We start from the raw sequence: 25,550 nt of genomic DNA on the forward strand, positions 1-25,550 counted from the left end.
ATCTGCTGGCTGATTGCACACTGCAGTGCTGCAGAGTTTAGTAGTGATAAGAGCAGTGGTGCCGACTTTCACCCATTGAAAAAATGAATTATTTTTACTTCACCTTGTGAAGTGAGAGCAACAAACAGCAGGTTCTGCAGTGGCTTTAAGGTGAATGACATTTGTTAGCTATTGTTTTTATAATTCATTGGAGCACATGAGAGAGAATACATTAAGGGATGTGGAGAAATATCATCCACTTTTTCATCCAATTATTCGAGACTCACGAGAGGATTTATTTTTGCCAGTGCAGGGTGGCAGTACTGATGGAACAGCCACAAGTGGGTATGGACATTTTAATGCTTTTTTTGTTTGTGAGAAAAGGCAATTTGGGCACGTAACAGTTTAATGTATTATTAAACAATACTCCTGTGTTTTTGCTTATCTGCAACTTGAAACCAATGCTGTGTTCCACACCACTGAATTGGATATGGTTAAAGGATCTTTAAGTAATTGGTTAATTTTATTGGTGTCAATCGTCAACTGTGGAATTGCAGCTCTAGCAGGTGTCTGGCACCGCTTACAGTGGCTTCGATGAAATTAATATGGAAACCTAATTATTGCTTTAGAGATGGGTGATTATCTAATGAGAGCACAGACCCAGCTAGTATAATTGGTGGAACTGCACCAATAGTAAATTCGAGTAATGGTCCTGTTGATTTTTTGTTTACTCTGGCTTGTGAAATGTTAGTGGCTCGTTTTACTGCTCTTTGTCCACCTGTGGGAGAAAATCCAAGCAGGAAGGCAAGGTCTCAAAACACAGCAGGAGCCAGGAAGTGAATTTCTAAAAGCTAGACATCTCTGTGCCTGGCAAATTAATCGCTAGATCAACAGCCCTATCAACCCCCTGCAGATCTATTGTTGGCACGAGAGAAGTGCCCTTTAGAGGCTATTTAATGTCATTTCTGCTTCATGAGTCAGTGAGAAATAGGGTTGAGCAGTGGGAGGAATGCATCAGCTTTCAACCTCTGCCTGTTTTCAACATGAAATGTGCCACATTAAAGCTTATCTGACCCCCTACATCCACTATCATCAACATCAGAAGCGGTCAGTTGAAGGGTGATGATGGCCAATAAGAAAATTCTGTCCTTTCATCCAAGCATAGTGGCTGATGCAACAAAGTATCAGTATACTGGTGTCAGAGTATCAAATGTGAGCTGCCTCTAAAAGGATGGCAGATTAGTCTAATATTAGGAGTAAGCATAAATTCTATTTATTGGCACCTAGGGGCAGTGTGGGAAAGCAGAGTTGGATGGACATGCTTATTCTGGTTCATTTTTGTATACAGCCTTTGCCCAACACTCATTTGTGCTGGCATGACATCAAAGCTGCTGGACCCACCAATAGTATGTCTCAGGCAGCCATACCATGTAGTATTTAAGGCTTTTAAAATGGCACAATATACACTATTTACATCATGTTATGCATCATGAAAGATGTATTTTGACTGCATTACGTATAACTGCCTATCAAGCAGATTTACATTTGGGCAATATTTTCCACATTTTGAGTAATAATGCCAGTATTACTACATTGGAAACATTTTAGAGATAACTACTGCATGATGCATGCAAGACACTAAAAATTACATTTAAATGAATGGATGTTCCACTATGAGAGCTTCGTGTAAGCTGGAAGTCATTAGCAATATCTCCTTAGAGACAAACTGACACATCAATAAGAGCAAACTGGGAAACCAAAACAACAACAACAACAGCATCGATCACTCTGCATCAGCACTGGATGGTGGAGAAAACTCACAGTAGCCATCCAGGAAATAGTATTTCAGTCTTCATTACAGTTTCTAACCAGAAAGACGCCTCATCTAAGAGCCATCAGGCTGGGAAGAAAATGGACTGAATGCAGATAAATGATGATGGAGAGGGAGAAAACCAGGGCTGAAAAACGAGGAGAAGAGGTTAGGCAAGAAGTGACCAGGGAAGAGATGATGAGGAGGATGGGAGATAAAAGAAAGGGACAAAATGAGGATGGCTCTGAGTGACGGATATAGGTCTGCTGGTTAAGCACAACATGGATCCACAGTTACAGCCTGCCTGAAAAGACACAGGAACATGGCTGTACAATGCAGAGAACACCATGTGGTCATGTGCTCTCAGTTTTACATAAAACGGACCAAGCAGCATGCCGAATGTATGTATAACTAACCTGTTACAGCGAAACAGGGAGGAGAAGTACATGAATTTATGCCTTTTTTCTCACAGCAAATCGTTCTGCCAGGTAGTGGCCAGCCACTCAGATATATACCAGGTAATGAACAAGAGTACTGAATGCATTTGGCATCCCATTATCTGGCCTTGCTGTCCCCTTCTGCCTCTAATGATTTTGAGATACAAGCGCACACATGTTGGTGTCCTCCCTGGCCCCCATTGTGGCTGCATGTTATCACTGTCTGTGATCCAAAACAGTGTGTACAAAACACGCTTATTTGTGAAGGCTCTTTGGGGTTCTATGTGTTTCTATGTGTGTGTGTGTGTGTGTGTGTGTGTGTGTGTCTGTCTCTGTGTGTGTGCCTACCTAATGCTAATGGCCACATTATGATGAATTGGCTTCATGATTTCAGTTAGGCTGAGAGGAGATTAAATCTTCATTACTGCTTCTGGTCAGTCCTGCTCTACATAGATTGCCAAGAAACTCAATTTCTCCTCATTCTGCAAAAAGTCCCTGACTGAATCAGGACAAACAGCGACAAACAAATTACAGCTAAGAGTGAAGAGCACAAATAACACTCAATCTCTCACTTCAGCCCAACAACACTCAAAGATCCAACAAGTTTCCCAGTGGAGGCCACAATCAGCTCACACAGCCTGCTTGTTATCAGAAAGACATGCACATCATGTCTCTGCCCATCACATAACCACAGATCAAACATGCAAAGTGGAGGCTCTGTGTTGTGTGTTCTGTCAAAACTAAACCTAATATACAGTCGTAGCTTGTTTGTAAGTACAGGTGCCAAGAGGTGCACTTGTTATGACCAGTCAAGATGTTTAGGTGTGATAAAAAGGAAGATTTTATCCCAAAGATCTGTTTAATTCAGGGTCTCCAGTAGAGGGCGCCTGCAAACCTGACACCTCACTGATAAATATGAAGACCTGTGACCACAGTTCTCAGGGATCAGAGTGTAGCTTATTTTATCCTACTCCTACTAGCAAATTAGATACCTCTGCTTGATGTTCCTGTAAAAAATAACATAAAATAAAAAATAGCCTGGATTCTTTGGCTATTAGGAAAGAATTTTAGTGTTGAAAAGGAAGTAGAAAAGGAATCTCTTTGGGACATTTGTTCCTATTTGGTAACAAGCTGTATGACCAGGTTGATAATGAACATGTAGGAAGACACAGATGCATGGAGGTCACCGGTCAAAACTGGAAACGACTCCCTAAGTTCAGGAGCTTTTTAGGGACGGCCTAAAAAGTAATAGAAATTTTACTTTTATTTCCCTTCTTGCACAGTCACATTGTGACAATGTCTTAGAAAAAGCTATTTTCACCAGTGCTATCACAGTACCTGCTGTTCTCTCAACACCTACAATGGATTGTATGTTACATAAGTCTTTGCAAAACGGCCAACAAAAAGCTTCAGGAATTGGCTACTGTAAAGAAGCTCTGATTGAGTTCTTTGGTGCTTCAATGCATACACCAAACTATCATTGGTAAATCTTAGAACAGAGCTAAAGTTAAAAAAAATCCTCAACTGACATATAGAAATGATTCTGTACCAACCCGTTTCACATCTTTCCCAAAGGTTTCACTGTAGCTGGTCCCAAGAATCTCAAACTGTACATGAGAATTAGAGCCTTCAGCACGGAAGTCCATCAAGCCTGTCAGGCCACTGATCCGTCCCTGTAGTGACAGTAGCAGAAGACAGTTGACAGTATGAGATGTCACAACACAGGAGAGATAAAAAATCAATAGTGTGTTTTTTTTTTTATAAAAAAAAATCATTTTACTTAACTGTGATGTTTTACAGCATGTTATTATCAATGGGAGGCTTTCAGTATTAAAATCATACTTTACAATGTATGCAAATCATCCCCTTAATTGTACACTCACAAACTTTATATGTGTGCTACTCAGCCATGCTTGTAGGAGCTTATAAAAAGGGATAATGTGAGAAAACACTGAGAAAGTGAGATATTATAAAGTATGAGGCATTGTTAAAGTATAATTAAATCAGAATATGATGACCACCACTTTTTTGTTGTTCCCTTGTGCCCCATGTGGTCATCTTATGTTACATTTAAGATTAAACCAGCATGCCACTTCCGAACAATGAAAAAAAATCCATTAACAGATTAAAATGGATAACATCAAGTCCCTTTCTGGTATATGAGGCCCTATTTCAATGGGAAACCCAAGAGGAGTACACAAGCATAAAGAGATCAAAGCCCAGAATCAGCCACAAATCCATCACAGCACCAAATGTGGATCACATTACATAATCAGCCTCTTTCAGGGCACTTCTCTTTTTGTGTGTTATGGCTGTATAGTCCATCATATTTGCTAAAAATGGTCATAAATCCATGGTTGTGCAATTTTGTATGCAGCTACTCAAAAAATGATTCCTGGTGGGAAACTGAAAATGAACAGCAATTCATAATTCCTTACAACAGCTCCTGGTCTTATATAATACTAATGTTTAATGAATGAATGTAAACCCACATGTCTCTAGATCGCCATGGAAATCCTAGAGAAAACCACGCAGGAGAACTCATACAGCTGATTACATGCTTTGAACAGAAGAGCGTATCTCCTTATGATGTCATAATCCAGACACACTTTTCATTCAGTGGAGAAACAAAGAAACAAAAGGGCCATCTTGCCTCACAATTTCTATGTCTAAAGATACACAGGGAACTCACAATTACAATAAAATAATTAGGAAGAAGTACTTTTTTTTTCATATACCTTTTGGATAGTGTCCAGCATTGACCATCCTCCATTCCATGGCTTTGTGGACTTCCTCATGCAGTTAAGACTGGCCATACTGTGCCATTTTCTGTCCTCCAGTTTCCTATAGAAAGCGTTGGCCAGCATCAAAACACTGTCATACAGGTAGAGATTGGACACCTAATGGGGAGAGAACAACAAGAAATACTGAAAAATGTATTCTTAGATATTTGACGATTTGTTCTCTGCAACACAGAGCAGCACAGAAACCCTGGAAACAACAAAGAAAACATATTAGTTTTTAATGCTCCCAGAAATATCACACAGCCCCATGGTTCCAGTCTGGCTGCAGTCTTTGGAGGTGAAAAAAAACTACAAAAAACTTTCAGTGCTGAATAAAATCCTGTCTCCTCGCTTGGGGAGAGAGTGGAAACTGGTTACAACTGGTGAGAGGGTGTTTCTTTTGCCTGACAATGTCATGGTTGCCTGGTGGTTTTGAAATGAAAACCGGGTTTCTTTCTTCATTCATGACTCTCCACAGTCATATAACTGAATTGACTGATAAATGTGTGGCCTAAGTTGTATATTTTCAACAAACTCCTGGATAGTAGCCATCACCAATGATGACTTGTGGGAGAGAATGCTGCACTTGTAGAAGAGCACTGCTCTTGTCAGCTTCCCACTCCAAATCCTTTTGACTTTCTCCTTTGGTCGTCTCAAGAGATGCATGTAGTAGGCTGCTGTAATAGTGCAACCCTTTACAGGTAGTCTCCCAGCGGTACTCTCTTTGCATGCCTCATAAGAGAGGTGCTGAATCTGTTTCTCATTGTGGATAACTGTAGGACACCCAGCTCTGTCGATGTTACAAGATATGATTGATCTTGTCAACAATCTCTTTTTGATGGTAGCGACAAAAAGCCTCCAGGATAGGGGTCATCCTCCAGGCCCTCGACAGGGAGGCAGTGGTTTACCCTTTTATTTGTAAGACCCTTTCTAGCCTTACACTCGGGCTAATTGCTTAACAATGATTGTATATGACTGCCTGCAGCTGGTGAAATGTTTTGCACTGTGGTGTGATATGAAAACAACAATCATTTCAGCTTCAGTGATCTCCTGTCTGATGAATTTCAGAACTCCCATCAGTCTGACTGTTTCCCCTTAAACTGCAGATCATCCTGTCAGGAGTCATGTCGACTGCCTCTTGTCTTTGTGAGACGGTGGATTTGACTGTCCTCTTAGACTCCACATCAACCCTTGTAATGGTAAAACATGCTTCGTAAGTCAACTTACTTAAGGTCATTGCATCCAAAGCTAACTGCAGGTCAAATGCAGCTAGGTAGCTCTGAACCTGTGATGTCACATCACAGCTAAAAGTGCAATGAGAGAGATTAGTACAGGGAAACACTGCAATCTCCTCAGTGTCTAACTATTCTGATGAATGCTTAAACTGCCATTAGCCGATATTTAACCCTCTTTCATGTGAATTATTGAGGACTGTGGGTGCACGCACCACATGGTTTTGCCATCTGCCCGGACTATGGATAAAAAGGAATGTGAACATTTCATTAGAGCTACAGGGAACGCAGCCATTGCAGTCCAGATGGATTGAGCAAAAGAACAGTCTGAGAGGTGTATGGAGGCACTCTTAATTCTATCGAATGTAATGAGTGGCAGGATGAGCAAGGTTACTATAAAGACCTAAAGAAGAGAATGACATTGTGCCAGAGGAATAATAACGCTATATGGAAAATCTTCTTTATTAATCTTTTTGTCATTTACTGAAACTTCTTTGGTTCTCTCGTTGATAACTTTTAATACAAATTGCAGGAATTTATTTTAGGGCAGAGTATAGTACTTTCCTCTGCAGAAATTTCTTTAAACTGACAAGTTTACTGATAGTTATCCTCAAATTCAGTATATTCCTAATTGCATGTTAATAAAAAACTATTTAAAAGAATAACTCACTCTGCCAATTATTTCTCTGGTGGTGATTTATATTCACGGACATTCAAGACCCTCATAATTATCTTACCTGGGACTGTAATATATACCCAGTTGCATGCATAATCATTTAATATTTGTATTCATGTAGTACTTGTACTGTTCTACACCATGACTGTACCTTATGCTGTGGCGAATGTGTGGCATTAAGCAGAGATCATGCTCACCACCCCTTACAGCATATGTGCTGTATACAGATCCTAACATGGCCACAACATGCTTGTTTCATGTGTTACTCCTGATTAAAGTGGATGGAACGTGCTAGCTGCTGCCAAAACACAAAGTCACTGTCCTATAAATACTCACAGCAAAAGGGATAAAAAAAGACAGAAGAAAGAAAAAGAAAGAAAAAACACAACCTTGCCACAAGTCAAAAACTCTACAGCCTCATCCATCATACTGCTTTATGTACTGCATTCACCATCCTCAAAACTTCTGAGTAGCTTATGTTGAGATTCTGGGGTTGTTTGGAGCACACTGCCAATTTTGAGTCTGAGACAATGGAGGTTTCAGAGGGTGGATTTTTCTGTGGCTGTTTTGTTACATTTATTTCCACCACTGGAATTCACTGTAACAGACTGAAAACATGTCTACCTTTTACGGCCACCTCTAAAACATATATTGGAAAGCCATACATAATGTATGTAGCGGGCTATGCCTGTGAAGAGTCTCAGTCATCCATGGTATCTCAGTGTTAAAACAAAGGCGACTGGTCTGGACTCCTAACGTTTACATCATTCTTAACTGACTGTTTTTATTTAAGGCCATCTGTAGGTGGTACTTGTCGAATATCCATATTACTGAAGGCTGGTTAATGATCTGAAACTGTCATGCACCAAAGTGTGAATGGTGGTGAGATGTCCTGGGGAGGGATGCTGGTAGGTGGTGCCTCAGCTCAGATTTGCTACAATATTCTCTGGCCAACTCTCGTCGTCATGTGTTTGTTAAGTGGCAGTTTTGTTCTCCAAAGGTGCAGGCCTGTGCTCTCTTTCCTGCATTGAGGTGCATGTGCTACATGGCTCTGAGAATGCCTGTATGTTTTGTCCCTAAATAGGGAATGCACACATCAGCCACTTGCAAAGCATTCCTGACATTGCTCCCCAGAACACATTCACACCTTCAGTGTTGGGAGTTGCAGGTGGGAGCTCTCCAATGACTCCAACTTCTATCGGTTTTAGCACTTTAGATATTGTTGCACTTTCCTATAATATTCAGTTCTGATGGGTTTTTCTGGTGAACCATGGCAGGCCAATACAATGGGAGTGACACAATTTCAGCAGACTCAACAGTACCTCCAGGGACTGCAGATAGCCTTCCTGTGGGTCACAGAGCAGGGAGGAGATGCGATGATTGTTCCTCATGCATCGGACGTTAGTGTCCCTCCACAGCGGGAAGGTCTGTCGAATGATGGTCATCCGCCCCAGAGAGCTGTGAACCAGCTCCATGATGTCGGCATCACTCACCTCCTGAAGAAGAAGATAACAGAAGAGAGGTTTATTTGGCACATTTTATTTGGAGAGTTGCCAGGCCTGCTTCCTGAGAAATTAAAATATCAGATGGCATACTGGAAAGGGGGGAAACAATTAAAGAAAGGATGGTTTAAACAAGTTAATGCGACTCAAGCTATGTGCTCAACTATATTTTGAGGACAAAATATGAACCACTTCTCTTCCAGCATTCATTTAATTCAATGTTATTTGTATGGTGTCTTTTATAAAAACAAAATGTCTCTAAGGACTTTACAGAGCCTCTGTCAGTGTTTAGAGACAAAAATCCCTTACACCGCAATCCTTATTTTTATCATAACCTAGCTTACTCTTACTTTTGTTTTTGACATTAGATTGACAAATCAATAATAATTGATTATCCATCACAATAGTAAAGCAGGTGACCTCTGTTCTGTTGGGGGTGATTGTGTGAAGAAACAGATCAATATTCTTAAGACTCTACGCTGACTGCTAGTCTACATAGCAGGACAATGGTCAATGCTGTAGCAGACAGTGAGTCTCCTGGGAAACGCTGAGTTCATGTACTATCTGACAAAATAAAAGCTGTGAGGTCAAAACTCAAGCAGTTCTATGCTGATATGATCGCTCACCACATATCCTGAATAACATGCTCTTCATCTGTTTTCCTAATCAGACATTTTGAGATATCTTTCCTTCTATCCGCTTCTATCTCTGTACACTTACCGCTCATTTCTCCTGCTGTCTCTCATTGTTTGGTGCCCTTTGCTTTAATTCCAACGTGGGTTTCAATGTTATTGAATGTTATCTCTCTATCACTTTTAATCTTTGTATGTTTTCCTAACTTGATTTTATGTTCAGTCTTCCTTTTGTGTGTTTCTCCCTTTTACCTCCATCTCAATTTTTCATGTCATAAAAAGCCACAGTATAGTGTTTTTAGTACTTGTTCCCCAGGTCTTTTATGTGTATATACTGTGAGCAAAATACTCCTCAGGTGATTCTAGCTCATTTATTTTTTCCTTTCTCTCACTCTTCGCAGTCATTCAGGTGGAAAGCCTGAATATTCATGAGTTGCTGTGACACATTAATCAGACAAATTATGTTGTATGGTTCACAGAGCTGAACCCTCACGTCCAAGTTAATAACTTCTAGTGCCACGCGGTCCAAGTATTCTGTCACCATCACAGGTGACATTTATGTCATAATCTGACCCGGGTGTGACACTGACCAATGGGACACCGCTCACAAAATATCTGCCTCCAACCCAGGTTTTAGTTGGAGGAAAATACAGACCATTAAGTCACCACTATTTTAACACTTAAAAATATATCAAAAGAATATTAATGACACTCATATTAGGCAAATTAACTACATTTCTTTAAGCACCATAAGGTTTATTAATCTGCAGATGCCTGTTTCTGGCACAGACAGATAACATGCTTTAAAATCTGAAAGTATCACACTGTTACTCCAGTTTCTGAGCTCCTTGGTGGTCAGAAAAAAACGATTACAGCGCGGCCATGTTTCAATGACAGCTGACGACCAAAATACATTAATCAAATCAAATCCAGCTGACAGATAGGCTAAATTATCCTCTTTGTGCTGCTTATTATTCTGTGTGTGTAATCTTTCACTAGAAATAAATAAAAATCTTACCAGTAATAACAGTGACAGTCATTTAATTAGAAGTTAAGGTGCTTTGAAGCTGCAGACAGCTAATGAGAGTCAGGAATGAAGAACAAAGCTCTGTGGATATGACACTTATTTGAGTTGTTCTTGCCTACAAAAAAGTGCTTAGTTGAAAGGTAGAACAGAAAATCATCTAGTGACAAATATTGTCTTAATGTGCTTTAACATTCAGTCATCAATGTCTTGTGAGCCAATTACGGTATCAACACTCCAAAGCTTTCTACTTCCACGTTAAACAACACAGATGGTAGCTGTCCGTGAATCATGCAATACTGCATGATTTCACAATTAAAGTCCTTCTCCTCCTACATGCAACAAAGGCACAGAAATGATATATAATATTAGTGCTTGTTTGTTACAGTGAGGACAAATATAATAGATCCATGTGGCAGACCATCTCCTACACTACGAGACTTAACTTTCACTGTTTCACATATGCACAAGGCCTGGTAACATTGACTGTACCAAGTTTAATAGTGTTTAGTCAGATTCCAGCACATTGCATGCTTACATACCAGAGGAAGGATTACTGTATCTCAATATATAGATACGAGGAGGACCTAATATTATTATTATTAATAATAATATTTGGATCAACTGGTAATTAGCTGGACTCAGGCGCTGCCAAGATGGTGACAGCACAAGCTCCTCTTTTCTGCAGGTTACTGTGCTGTCACACAGACTTGCCTTAGCAGGAGCTCCAGTTACTTTCTAATGATCAGTTAATCCTCAAATTGGTAAATTAAGCTAAGGGTTTTATTGGCCTTTATTAATGATGCTCTCAAGCACTGCCAGTAAAAAAAAAAAGATTAGTAAACCACATTAGCTAAATTTTGGCTCTACAGTATGTCACTTCCCCAAGCATAATAATTTTATTTGAATGCACCTTTCTCAACACTCAATAATGCCACACAATAAATTACAAACAAAAATACAATACAAGATAAAATAAACATCAAGAGATTAAAACATCAAAATAAAAAAGTAAGAAAAAAGTTAAGTGGGATAAACACTGTAAAGAGGTCAGTCTTGAGGGAGAGAATCAATATTTCTGATGTGGGGAGGTTACTGTAGTTAAAATATCCTGTGTTGGGTGCATCATTTCCAGCTTTGGCACATCATAAATCTGTGGCTTGTGCATTAAATCAATAGTGCATACACAAATGGCTAAAACTAGGTAATTCTGGAGGGTGTGGAAGAACAGGAGTTGTTTAGGCTTGAACATATTTTAATCAGTCAGAGATCAACATCCAGTTTTAAAAATGCTGTAAGGAAAGGCATATTACAGGTTGTAGTTTATGATTGTCTGAAAGTGCAAAACTGAAATAAAGACTAAACAACATATGGTCTGAGCAGGCAGAAACGGTAACATAGTCCCACATATTATTTGCTTTCCATCACCTCAGTGCTAGCCTGTCTGAAGATTAAATTCACAAAGAACAGATATTATGCTTGAGTTAGCACTTAAGATTATCACAAATGTAATAAGCAGACTGAAAACAATCATAGTAATTAGTCCACATGTTATTAGTTTGTTTTAAAACTATTTGCATGACACAGTTCATTGTACATTAGAGCAGTAGGATCAGCCAACTGTACGCACAGTGCAAACCTACACTATCCTGAGAGTTTCATCACTTAAATTTCATCCTGCTGTGGGTCTGTGAGTATAATTTGAATTGCCCACTTATTAACCCCAATGACATGAAGTGACTGTGACTGTAACTGCTGTAACATTTAGATAACGTGGTTCATGAAAGGAATACCTTGTCAGGGGTCTCTTTAGATTTATGACTATGAACGCTAGATGATTCCCATGGTCATTACTTCTGGCTGAATACATAATTTTTTGACATCAGACTTAAGTTTCTGCATGGATGCTCATCGTGGATAATGATATAAATCACCTTAACAGAAAATCCAGCATTTTGATAATTGTACAGTCCTATTGAATAAGCATCAAGACAATTGGAAATAATATATATATATATATATATTGGGTCTTTTTAAGTGACTTTCTGCAGAAATCCCCCTTAAAATCCCACTATGTGGTGTGGCAGAGATTGCATCAGTAGAAAAGGGTTTCCATCTCAGTTGCTTGATGGGCAGTTACCCAGGACATCAGTCATATCACGACTGTCCTCCTCGACTCTGTCTGTCACAGCAGGCACAACCACCTAATCCATCAAACATTCTCAAGTGTCACCGTCCTGCCTTTGAAGGGGGAGGAAAAAAAACAACAAATCCTCCCTGGATGTGCAATCCATCTGAGTCGCCCAGACAGTGTCAGAGGCAGACAGCCTTCTGTGTGCTAGCAGCTGGAGTGCCCCGGTTTAGTGGGTGGTTTAGCGAGACACACGCCTGCCTATCATCCCTTTGCCCTTCTGCGCACTTTAAGTCCCACTGCACTTGTTACACAGATTTCAAAGCTTGTCTCCCTTTTCCTAACAATTATGTTGGTCATTTGTGACCAACATAATTGGTTTCACACCCCGAGGGCTGATGAACTGTGTGCCACTCAAACCCACTCCTTTGGTTTTAAAGTACATTAGTGTCTTAAAACTAAAATGTTTACAACTGAGGGAATATTAGCTGAGAGAAAAACTCAAATAATTGAGAGAATTAAATTTACATACCAGACTTTTAGGTGCGACTTATGGTCGGTACATCGGTACCAATACGGTACACTGTTGTTTGTTTGTAGTTATTTTACTGCATGACTGTTTTAGAATTTACTCCTGTCATTTTATGATCAGTTGTTTTGTTTCTGTTCTACATTCACATATCACTCGAAAATGTAGGATTTATACTTTTTTCTTTGTCATAGATGATAAACTGAATGTCTGGTTTTATTGATCATACAAAACAAGGCGAATGAAAATGTCACTTTGAGCTTTTGGAAATTATAATTTTTAGAGAGAGACAAATGAATCAATAATGAAATAATTGTAAACTGCGGCCTTGATAATGTCTTCTGCGTCTCTGGAGAAAAGCCTTGCTGACATTGTGACAGGTGACATTACTTTGCTTGGGTTAAAATTCATAACAGAAGCCCAACAAGTGGTGCAAAGTGAAGAAACCAAAACAATCTGAGCAGGAACAGGCTAAATCTCTGAATACTGTATATTGGTCTTAAGCAATAACACATTAATTTATGCAATGAATATTTAATATATTACAATATTTTGCAGCTGTTTGTTACACCCTGTAGAGGCTGACCAATGACTTGAGATGCCAAACCAGAACCCTTCTGTCTAATTTGACAAAGGTAGACTGTGGTAGTGTAAATACAGAATTACTAATAATAATAATAATAGCTAGTTTTATTTAAAATAGTTCTTTCCACCTACACTGGTATATTTTGTGTGTGTAAGTGTGTGTGTGTATACTCATCAAATAAATTCAAATAAAGCACATAAAATCCTCAGAATTTGTTCCAGTGTTAAGTAGTGTTAATAGTGTTTTTGTTTCTGTAATTTTCTCATCATCACGTTCCTTCATTCTTATCACATTTCTATCCTGAGTCAGGCTAGAAATGTGATAAGGCTGCCTGAAATCTATATTTGTTGTTGCCACACATTGATGGCATGTTAGCATAAGTGTAATGTAAGACATTGCTTTAAATGTGTGAGGTCTAATGGCTGGTGCAGGACTGCGAGGAGAAGATGGAGGTGGGCATGTCACAGTGGGCCTTCACGATCACCTGGTTAAAATGTATGTCACAACTCTGTCTTGACCAGCTGAACAGCAGCAACTGTCCACAGGGACTGATGATGCATTCAGGGGAAAGCGGTCGCAGGGAGCTGTTATTTCCCTGCAGGATTTCGTGATACAGTTGGACTGCATCTGGTTGGGCTAACAGGATTTTCAGATTTTGAGTGCAGGAAACTGTATCCAGGTATATTATAGGCATGTAGCATGGTGGGATTACAGCATGCACCAGCAGCTGCTATGAAAAGAGAGAGTGATACAGTCTGTGGAATAACTTTGGCTCTCCTCTGGTGTTTAAATAAAATGTGATTAAAAAAGAAAACAACAAAATACAAAAAAAAAAAACGTGTATATGCAGTTTGCCATAAGCCACATTAGGAGCGGCTAAGGAATCTAATCACAAGCTAATTGAAACAAATTAGCTTTGCACCTTCCTTTAAATCTCCTTCCTCTTTAATGATAAGCAGATAAATTATTCACAGTTATACACATACATGGATTCCATTAACAAGGTAATTACTGTTGCTTGTATGAGAAACATAGGACAGAAAAAAATGGACCTGTTAGCAACTTTAAGTGTTTTCATGTTATTTTTTCTTTGTATGAGACAAGCTCTGGAGGCCACATCGGTTAGAAAAATAGGTCGACATGAGTAGTAATTAAATTTTCTTTTTAGTCTTCTCAACATGTCTGTGTTATTCTCATTTCAAGGTGATTTTCAGCTTTATGGACGGTTTATTTAAGGTGATGAAATGAAAGGCAGCGAAAGAGACAGACAGAAGAGCAAAGGGTGAGGATAAAGAGGGGGGAACAAAGTTCTGTTTGCTGTCCTGGAAAAGACCATGAGGAGCAGAGAGGGCACAGAAATGAAAATTATGGGGATACATTTTAAACTTAATAGATACAAACGGGCATATTATGCTCCTTTAAATGTATATCAGGGAGAGATAACTCTCCAGTAAGCCACATCACATCAACCATTAAGCGAGCGCCACAGAAATTAACATGCCATTAGTTCATACTTTGCCAGAGTCTGATGCAATTAAAGCTAATGTCTTTGTGGAGGTCTGTAGTAATTGACTCAGAAGCATGCACGAGTTTGTAAATGTGAATACTGTTTCAAATTTCATCTCAGATCACAGCCTATCAACAAAATACAATTTATGCTGATAGAGAAAAGGTTCCAAGGAACTAAGGTCTCATTAGCTATAATATGTCAATACTTCAGTTATGCTGAAATGAATACTGGAAATTTGACAAGGCCATTATTTTATAAAAGCTCATTATAGCCTAAAATTAGGTAATTTCAGTTGGCACATAGCAGAAGGTTTTCAACACGCTGAGCCTCATTAACTTTTGTAAATCAATATATATAAGCTCCTGAAACATACAGTAATCCTCCACTCTGAATTTTTAAATACAATAGGTTACAACAATTTGAATACAGATGGTTTTTTTAATAGTCATTTTCTTTTCTACCAATACGTTATTGTTTACACAACGCTGCCTAAATACTGATGTTGTTAGGGGACACATTCATCACCCTCTATGGATCCTAAATCAATATGTGTCATGTTTAGGGTTGTAATGACATGTCCGTACGTGTGAGGAGGGGATGTTTCTTCTTCAATAATGAGATGATATGTCACATTATGTGGGGTTTAACCTGATATAATAAAAAACATGAACAAACAGGTGAATACTGATGTGTGATGGCTATAGAGAGAGCTCCCATTAAGCAGAGGCATTAAAAAAATATTCCTGGTCGTCATCTGGGAGCAACCCTTTAATCTAACGTCTTTTCTTTTGGTATAGGGCCAATCCTGTGCCCCACCCTCTCATCTCCAATTCACTTTGAATAAATGGAAGTGCAGAGCTAAAGCACTAAAGCTAAAGATCCAAGAGAGGCTACTATTTTGTATTCACAAAGTGTGCCTGAATTTTGTGCTGCTACAGCCACTTTAGTAGACCATTAGGTCAATGTCAGACACACAGCGCTCTGATACAGAGGAGGGATACACTAACATAAACAATTAAAGGGGCAGCAATTTTACAATATCAAATAAAGGCCTAAACAAGATAAAATAAAAAAAACACTGAATTATCACTGAATGTGAATGTGCAGTAAGTGACACCCTGATATTTGTGGGTGCCTTGGCAACATGTAGGACTGTAGCTTGCTGACACTAACGTCTATATTCACTTAGGGGTGTGTGTGTGTGTGTGTGTGTGTGTGTGTGTGTGTGTGTGTGTATGCAGTCTCACCTCATTGGCATAGACCCAGTGACTATCCTTGGATGCCAGGTTGGTTTCCACAGCCTGCAGCAGTAAATGAAATGACAAAAAAAGAGAGAGAGAGAGAAGGACAATTTCAGTGTGCAAATTCATTGAGTTTTAAGATAATCAATGCCAGGGCTCCTAGGCCTTTTTTTCTTTTTTAAATTTTTTTGCAATTTGGTCTTCCGTCAAAGCTACATAACAGCACAACATCAAACGTGAGCTGGCAGAATCATTTCAGGCTTCTCTTTGCCTAACATGGCGCTAGGGTTAAGGTTAGGCATGAAAAACACAACAAAAAGCAAAAAGATTGTATGGACAAGGCCATAGACATGTCAGCACAATGATTATGCTGGCTTAATGTGTCAGAACAAATTCGGAAAAAAAACAAAAAAAAACTAAGAAAAACATAATGAAAATCACACAGTCTGCAGCACAAACCAGCCATTATAACTAATGCTATGATGAGCACACCTGGATGGAAAGCTAGATGCATATAATAGGTCCACACCACTGTCATAGTAATTTTACCTTATAAAATACATTTTGATAATGACACAGAAATTATGGAGCCAACAGAAGAAGGCAGCACTGCTGGATAGATATGATCTAAACCTGTGACCTATGATTCTGCGAAACTGAAGGCTCAGCTATATAGATAAACATGACTAATGTGTTGTAAATTGTCAGCAACATGTGCAGTGTGAAAGTATGCAGCACAAATGTCAATGCCAAAACCTATTTAGACATATATAGGCGGCTTTGTCAGTATTTCAGATTTATTCACTCATTGAATGGAATAATACAAGGATACATGTTTTAATCTTCTCTTTCATCCTGCTGCTTTCATAGCAATATGTTCGAAACTCTGTTACACACACAGCCAATAACTCTAGCTGGGAAAATCTGATCTCTCTAATCCTCTACCTTACCCCTCCATAAGGTAGATACAGCAGAAACGGAGTGTAATCTGGTTAGTGAATTGTATGTGAGCACAGTGAATGACCTAACAATCTCTCTTTACATATGCAGAGAACCTCTGGGAATTAACAAAACTGTCAATGTCATTATGGAGTTTCTCAACCACAGTCACAAGACTGTACCTGCTTGACATCTGTCATGCTTAACGTCTCAATGCATGCCGTATTCTGCAAATTGCTATCATTAGCATCTAAATGAATCCTTCTCACACCCAGCAATGAAGACTGATGCCTGAACATATAACTAAAACAACCCTGCCGCAGTTTCACTCAACAACATGCGTGCGCATCAATAATGGCCAGAGCAGAGTACATCACCAAAAAGCTGCCAATCGATCTCATAACCTTGGAAGAGTCGTGATTTTATTTTAATGCTCCTCCAACTGGCAGATTGATCTCATCAAACTGCAAGAGGACCATAACAATGTAGGAGAAATATTTACCTCCATGGTCAGAATATGATGGCCTGTGCTTACAATTACAGAGTATAGGGCCATGGGCCTTCAAAGATAACCTTGAACGTCAAATCTTGATATCAATGAATGCTGTGAAGTGCCTGATAGATGCTGGATGTACTAATCTGCTAAATGTCTATGGTGATAGCATAATATAAGTCATAGGAAGATGGACAGACCTGAAAAGCTGTCTAATTGGGCCTTAACAAAAGACCTTGGTGTACTTGCATCAAAGATCAGGACACATTCCCACTGTTATTTATGTAACATTGGGTTTAGCACACTGCAAGTGACAATTGATGGTGAAATGCAGGGACAATTCATACAAGGGTGTGTGTGTTTGTGTGTGTGTGTAGATGTGGAACAGAGCAAGATTTGGAGATGGGAAGGGAAGGTTAGAAATGTTCAAGGTTGAGCCGTAGGGACTAAACTTGTGCACAAAAAGAAAAAGAAAAAGACTGCTTCCTCAGTGTGGGTGTGTGTGGGTGGATGTATGTGAGGAGCTGTGTGGAACTACACTTTGAAGAGTTTCAAAAATGGACATTGTGGTAATGAATATACAGGATACTGGATCTTTGAATCAGACTGTTTCAGCTGTAGCTCTTCTTCTCTTAACAGCTGTTACAGGTTAATTTTCACACATGGGTGATTACATTAGCACTCAATCTATCCATGAACAACACACGAGGATAGCTTTAATCAAGCAACGTAAATAAACAAACTCTTTCCTCAGTGAAACCATGAGTTGTGACTCAAGCACACAGCACACAATTCACAGTAAATGTATATGTTAAATACAAAATGTGTATGATGGGAAATTGGGCAAGCTCCATTCATGTGTGAGTAATCCATTAATTTATATTATGATATAAATAAAATCTGACAGTGATAACTATTGTCTGCCTTGAAGAATAACCTTGACATTCAAGAGAAACGACAGCTCCTTGAACTGCATTCATTGTTCCAGACAAAATCTGTCAGATGCCATAATGGTAAAAAACAAAGTCAAGTGCTCTAGTGTGGGTTAGTTAATGGGTACCAGCTGGGATGCAGTGTTTTGTTGAAGCCGTGGGCACAACAGAACCCAAGACTTGAGAGGTTCAGCATCAGTTCACAGCAAAAGAAAACACTGTAGACACTTCAGAAATAAAACCTTGTTCAACTGATGTCTGCAAGTTAATGCTTAACCTCACTTCAGCGAGACACAGGGAGCTACTGTGGACACTGTCTAAGAAAGCAAAATGTGGCTGTTGTTGATAAATTCAAATGAATACATTATGTGACTGAATGCTTAATTAAGACTTAACATTCATTGCTTGTTTTGATTCACCTTCATTTCCCCCATAGGCTGCTCTTCAATTCTAAAATGAGAAATAAGATTTTAATTGACAAAAACCTGGATGCAGCAGCTTCTGAAAGGATTCAAAACTAGTGGCTCCTAAATATAAAAGGCACCTTGTGTCTAAGCACAAATCTTACATTATTTTGCTTAATCAGCCTCTTTCTAATAGCACATAGTGTTATTTCAGTTGAACTAACTAAGGGGTTTCTTTGCGTAAAATTTATCACACCAAAGCCTAAAATTCCATTTGAGACCTTAAATGCTATCGACAACCAGCCAGAGTAATTTCAGCTTTGTGTGTTTTCTTTCATTCTGTTCAGCTGAGGAGATGATGTAACATTGAAACTATACAGAGCAATGTGGTGTTGGAGAAGGAGGCGCAGACGAGATTTTGGAGTGACATCTGAGGAATATTCTATACTGTTGATACAACCAAAGCCTGGCGACAGTAAGATCTCTAATCAGAGAGGCAAAGCACCCCCGGCATGTTCTTATACAGTAGAACTGCCACAAAGGAAGCCAGAGAATGCCAACTCCAATTTAAAGCTGTGACAGCTGAAAAGGGATTGAGAGGAATTGTGGTTAGGAGGATGAGAAAATAGGTAGGTGGGGGGGGGGTTGGGGAGGTGTGGGCACAGCTCAGACGGCTGGATGAATCTCCTGAAAGTGAAAAGATGTGCTCAGTGTAAATACACTCAGTTATTTGTTTACAACAAAATATTGTTTAAATGTTTGACAGCAAAGCCTATTTTCATTGTCCATTTAGCTTCAGTGTTATTGTAAAAACTTGCAATATAGCAGGCGGTCATATATTCAGATTTTGTTTAGGTGTCTGGTTTGTGAAGGTGAATATATGTGTATGAATGTATGAAGCTGCAGTTTGTTGTATTGTAAAATGAACATTTTTGCTATTTCAACTTCTTCTCAATGGTAGAACTGTAAAAGGTTGTGGCTTTAGACTAGGCACCAACCTCTTGAGCTAAGAAATGAAGCCCCGTGCATAATTGTCAAAAACGAATGCCCCCCCTGCAGCATGTGGGGGCTGGTGCTAAAAGAGACAGAATCCCCATAAACTCTTGTGTTAAAATGGCCAGCAGAAATAAACATGTTTACAGTCCAGTGCTGAAAAAGCACTTTTTTGTTTACTGATTTACTCCAGCTTATATAATGGTAAAACTGGTCATGTTGTGGTTTTTCAAAGCATCATGTTGATGAAGATTCTCAGTCATCCAGGTCATCATACGTAGAGAAGAAAACAATAGCACTAAATGTTTCCATACTTACCTGTGAGGTAAGTATGGAAACATTTAGTGCTATTGTTTTCAAGTTTTTTAAGTTTTACCCAGACCCACCCACACAGGTCTGTAACCACATATAAACCATGTTTCCCCACCAAACAGTTAGAACTGATGAAGCTGCTTGGATGAGCAGCGAAACGTCTTCTAGAAAACTCTACAAGTCCAGACGCCTTGCTTCAATCTTCTCTACGTTTTTCAAAGCATCTTCACTTTAGTTTCTGAAGCTCCTATGCAAGTAGTGACAACACGTTGATAACAAGTTAAACACAAATATAGCTATTTGAGCATCTTTTAGTCACTGTATCGCATAGTATATACATTCTACAGAGCATGTTTGGTTGCTGCGCATCCTATTTAAGGTAAAGCAAAGGTGTGAATTAAGCTATATTGTAATTATTGTAATTATATATCTGTTACAACCTGTGGCTCTTACTTGATGAATCAATACATAAATAAGTGTGCAGGAAGTAAAGCCATTTGTATTTATAGTGTAATTTATAGTGTTGCTCCAGCAACTTTGCATCACAACTAACGATCACAGCTTTTTTTTTTTTCATTCCAGTCTATAGAACTGACAAGTGAAACAAATTCCCGCCATGCATCTTACACTTTGGATAATGATCTAAATTTAATTTTCTGAAAACAAGTGGAAATAATAAGCAGATCTCTTTGAAGCTGGGGGAAAATAAACCCATCTATTTGTTCACCCAGTATGTTTTCTGTTCACTGAATTATACCAGTAAGTGAGTTGGTGACACAAGTCAACACATCAGATGTTTACACAGTCTGATTGCCTTTCAAATAGCAACAGTCAAGGTTTACTCGTTTAAAAATGGATCATTGGTTTCACAGATCTATATTAATCATGCAGCAATTCTATCTGAATGTAACGATCCTGTACGGATCAAGTAATCTGTCTGGTCACACACCAACAATTACACTTCATTCAAAATCCATGTCATAAAATAGGCCAAAGGCATAATTTACTTTGTTACCGAGTGGTTATAAGGAGCAACACTATAAAGTCAAGTGAATTCTAACTGGCCCCCATGTCCTCTTATGCAATCTACTGTTTTATTTTTAAAGAATAAGCCAAAACACTACTGTAGAAATATTGAAAATATTGAATGGCACATTGATCCAGATGCTGAGGTAAACAATGCTCAGTCTGCAGAATCTGAGAGCTGAAACTGAGCTGGCTAATTGGCAACACATTGTTTGTGGTTGCTGTTGTCTGCATGGCAGAAAGCCTCAATTTCCTTTCTAATTCAGCATAACAATAGTACAAAATATCAATTTAGTCACACATTGATTATTAAAAACAGCTTTGAAAAATGTAACCTCTGCATCTGAATCAAATCAGTTGTACTGCTTTAGAGTGGGAGGTTATGTTGACCTGGAAAAATGCTCACTGCTAACATCTCCATCCATCTGGCATACCTCATTTACGCCTGTTATTAACATGCTATCTGTGTTTGAGCAATGACATCCAATCTGCAGGTCTTTCACACTTTCACCTCATAATGCAATGCCTCTTATCTCGACTATGCCCACAATTTGATCACAGCGTGAGTCTAAACCTCTATAAACGTGGTCTGGCTGATCTGATTGCATTCAATACGTTCTGCTTGCATTAACACGTGTTCTCACTTATCCTGATATGTTATCTGAATACAGTCATGCATGGATTGTTACATTTTTCCTATCTGTGAAAAGCTCTCAGAATGTCCTGTTTACCTCGTTTCTCTCACACCATCTGCTCTTTCTTTTTTCTCTTGTTAAAGTAAGGCTTCAATGACAACAGATTTGTTCCTGTTCAAGGCAATGCACCACAGTCCTCAGGCTGGGTTAGGTGCACAGCAACCAAAGACTTCTCTTGATTTTAGGTGGGAGCCTTTTCACCATGTCTTTGTATTTGGCTATAATTTGAAGAGCGTGGACAATGAAAAGGATTTGGTAGGTGTCACACGTTCCCTGTTCTTTCTGTGTTAGGATCTCACAAAGAAGCCAGAAAGGAGTAATGAGGTCTGTCATAAAAGATTCACAATGGTCCCTTTGAACCCAGCCTTGCCACTGTTGCTGTAGAAACGCACCTTTAGACCACTTAATGTGCTCCAGCGACACAGCACTGAACAAAAACAGGGGCCAGCTGCCCTTAGTATACAGGTACAAACCCATTTAAACCATGCTGGTATACATACATGACCTTATCACTTTCAGCTAATTCTTGTAAGATAGAGGGAAAGTCAAGAGGAAAGCCCATCGGGCTGCTGATGTGCAAGCCTTGGTGGTAATACAACACCTGAACAAATCTCTTCTGACCTTACACTGTCAGTATTAAAGACCAGGTGAGCCTCCAAAGAAGATGGCGCACGTGTGTCACATTAAAAACAAATCATGACTCCCATCTGCCATGGCACTAAAGCTGCTAGCTTCTCTCTGCATGTAGGTAGCTACCCACAGCCTTATGCTATAGACATGAGTGGAATAGATAATGTCCCCACTAGGAGACTCACCAGTTGGCACATTAGCCTTGTTACATAAACTAAAATTAGAAGAACCTTAATACTGCACCTTTGGCTGCAGTACAGTGTTTTTTAATGTGGGGTAACCAAGCTGCATGTCAACAACCATGTTTCATGCATGCAATGTTGTACAAACACAGACCACAATAAAGTTGTAGTAATTTCTGTCATGTTGAATTCAAACTAAACGGTGACTTCCACGGTGACATAGTCCTTATTAGTCACTTATTGTGAGCTGTAATGTTCTGACACCCACATTTAGAATTAAAAGTGTGACATTTTGTGAATACTGCAGCAGGTTTGCAACATTTTATTAGTCTGATTGCTATTATTGTTGTTTGCATAATGCCACCAACATAATTTCCCCCATTTGAAAATCACTAACAAAACAGAAGGTTGCTAACACTAGATAAAAATTACATCTTGTTGCAGAAATGACCAAATTACACTGCATGCTTTAAGGGGAAAGACTATGATTAGGGTCACAAAACCTATATAGCAGTTTGATTGATTAATTAGAGTGTAGCGTATAATTAAATGCTTAATCGTTAGTTGACAAATGCACTTCCAAAACATCCAATTTACTCTATACTCAATTTGCCATTTACATAGTTGTGACACAACAGACATTATGCACAAAATAAAGTGTTTCAATAAGTGAGAGAGCTTTGTGAGCGGTAAAAATCCAGACTTTGCATTTTAACAAGACACCTAGGAACACCTTGTGAACAATATGTCTTAGCAGAGGATGAATTACTTTGCATCTCTGCAGGGTGCCCTTGGGGGAAGCACTGAACATAAACTAAATCCATGCACTTGGGGGAAATTTATGTTGTGGATCTTTGATGATATTTTCAATTGATTTTTTATTGCACGGCTGATGAATGTAATATCCAAGGATAATTAACAGAGAGGAAACTGATTACCTCACCAAAAGATATTTTGTTCGTCTGTGACTACAGTTACAACACAAGGGCGAGCAGATATAGGGTCAATGCACTATAAAAAGCACATACACACACACATACACACATATTACTCACAAACTCAAATGTAACATTAAGCAGCATATTAAGAAGGCTGTGTTCACACTGTAAAACCAGTAGAGAATATTACACAGAATATTGGAAAACAAACACAGTAAGTGTATGGACACTGCCCACGCCGGAAGGTAAAATAATTCATCACTCTCCATTGACTTTGTATTGCATGAAGGTGCCTGCTTGTCATTACTGCTATACTGTGGAATGCTTTATCAACAAAGTAAAGTTTTTATTAGCTGCTGTAGCAAAAATGGAGCCTTAAAAAAAATAAAGGAGGATAAAGGCACCTTTCTGATGACATGAAACAGAAAGCCTAGACAAGACCTGGAAGTTGCAACACTCGGACTGAAGTTGATAAGTCACATAATATAAAAATATGAATCCACAATTGCCAGGACAGGAATAGAAAGCTATTTAAATGCACCTAAATAATGCAAGTCACCATTAACATTTGTTGAGTGATTTGAGTTGAAGGAAATACAAAAAAAAAAAGTTTTCCATAAAAGCACTTCGCACCCTTCCAGGACGTTAGCTGTGAACAGTGAATCATACAACTTTTCTTTCACACTAAACTATACACCTGAAAAAACACATCTTAAAGGAGGGGTGAGCTATTTTTTCATTTGGAAACGTATAAATATTTTAGCTCTCATTTTAGTCAGAGTTGTATTCAAGTAGGTAGCGCCCTACAAAAGTGGCACAAAAATACCTCTCAGCTTTTTTTGCTCAAACTTCTTGAAATGATGTATAGAGGGTTAAACAAGTGACACTTTCATCTGTTCTGTACAACATTAAGGCCGATTTAGTGGGAAGCTGGGACCCAAATGTTCCCTTTGTTTAGGCAGTAATAACCTCTGTTACATGCTAAGAACCCCTGTAAAGCATTAATCTCACTACAGACCTAATCTCTACAAAGCAGCATCCTCACTTGACACCCATGTTAGTGATCTTACATGATACCCAATGTCTCTTTGAGCCTCTCAGTTCCTCCATGTACTGTGGACTTGTTTCTCACATTGCCTCTAAGAAAGCCTTGCCCCATGGGTAAGGACATCCATACACAGTGAGAGGACTCCAGACACACAGGCTTCTGTAGTATAAAAAAAAACAAAAAACAATAATAAAGATGCTACAGAGTACCACTGTGGTTACAATGGATGCATCATATTACTACACTTCTGTTGCTTAAAATTTGGCTGACTTGTGGCTGACTTTACATGACCCATTGCTGCAAGGCTGTTATTTACTTAACGTTGTTACAAGGTATAGTGCAAGGGGAGGGCAAAAGAAAGGGGTTAAAAAGAAGGAAAGAAAATCACTGACCAGCTGTCAGTTTTGTTGCTTTCACCTATATTTTCCCCCAACAATAAGATCTTCCACATCCTCTGTGACAGAGAATAATCAGACGACAGAAAAGTGTGTTTTCTGGATCGTGGATATTTATAACTTGTAAATGGACAGATGGCATCCATTTGTGTCAGGTATGCATTTGACTGCCCCTGGTGTGTGGAAAATAACAGGTGTGGGCACCATGAAAGTGTCAGTGTGCTTTGCTGTTTCAATACCCATTCTTAGGCAACAATTAGGCTCACTATAGAGCTCAGTGTCTGATGGTGAGAGACTCCACAGGTGTGCTAGGAGTTTCTCTGTTCTCTTAGGCTGATGTTCGCCTAAAAGGACCATTAACATACATAAACAAACATTAAAAAGAACAAGTTGGACTACAGCAGTATTTCTTCCAATGTAAAAAATATGAGCTTCTATTGCCTCTAATCTTCAGGACAATAAAACACATCCTAAGATGAAGAAACAATAAC

At 39.0% G+C, this 25,550-nt stretch overlaps 1 protein-coding gene across 2 annotated transcripts in view; it reads right to left on the bottom strand.

The window, feature by feature from the left end:
• The window catches only part of LOC114447212 (glutamate receptor ionotropic, delta-1-like), a 187,060-nt gene that overhangs the window by 22,783 nt on the left and 138,727 nt on the right, over positions 1–25,550 (bottom strand). For both annotated transcript variants that reach the window (XM_028423352.1, XM_028423351.1), the window contains 4 exons: positions 16,079–16,132; positions 8,240–8,413; positions 4,965–5,126; positions 3,780–3,899 (listed from right to left, as the gene is read on the bottom strand). In XM_028423352.1, the coding sequence (XP_028279153.1) occupies positions 3,780–3,899; positions 4,965–5,126; positions 8,240–8,413; positions 16,079–16,132 (510 nt within the window). The remainder of the gene's footprint in view (positions 1–3,779; positions 3,900–4,964; positions 5,127–8,239; positions 8,414–16,078; positions 16,133–25,550) is intronic.

The sequence above is a fragment of the Parambassis ranga genome, chromosome 15 (assembly GCF_900634625.1).
Source record: "Parambassis ranga chromosome 15, fParRan2.1, whole genome shotgun sequence".
NCBI classification, from domain to species: Eukaryota; Metazoa; Chordata; class Actinopteri; family Ambassidae; genus Parambassis; species Parambassis ranga.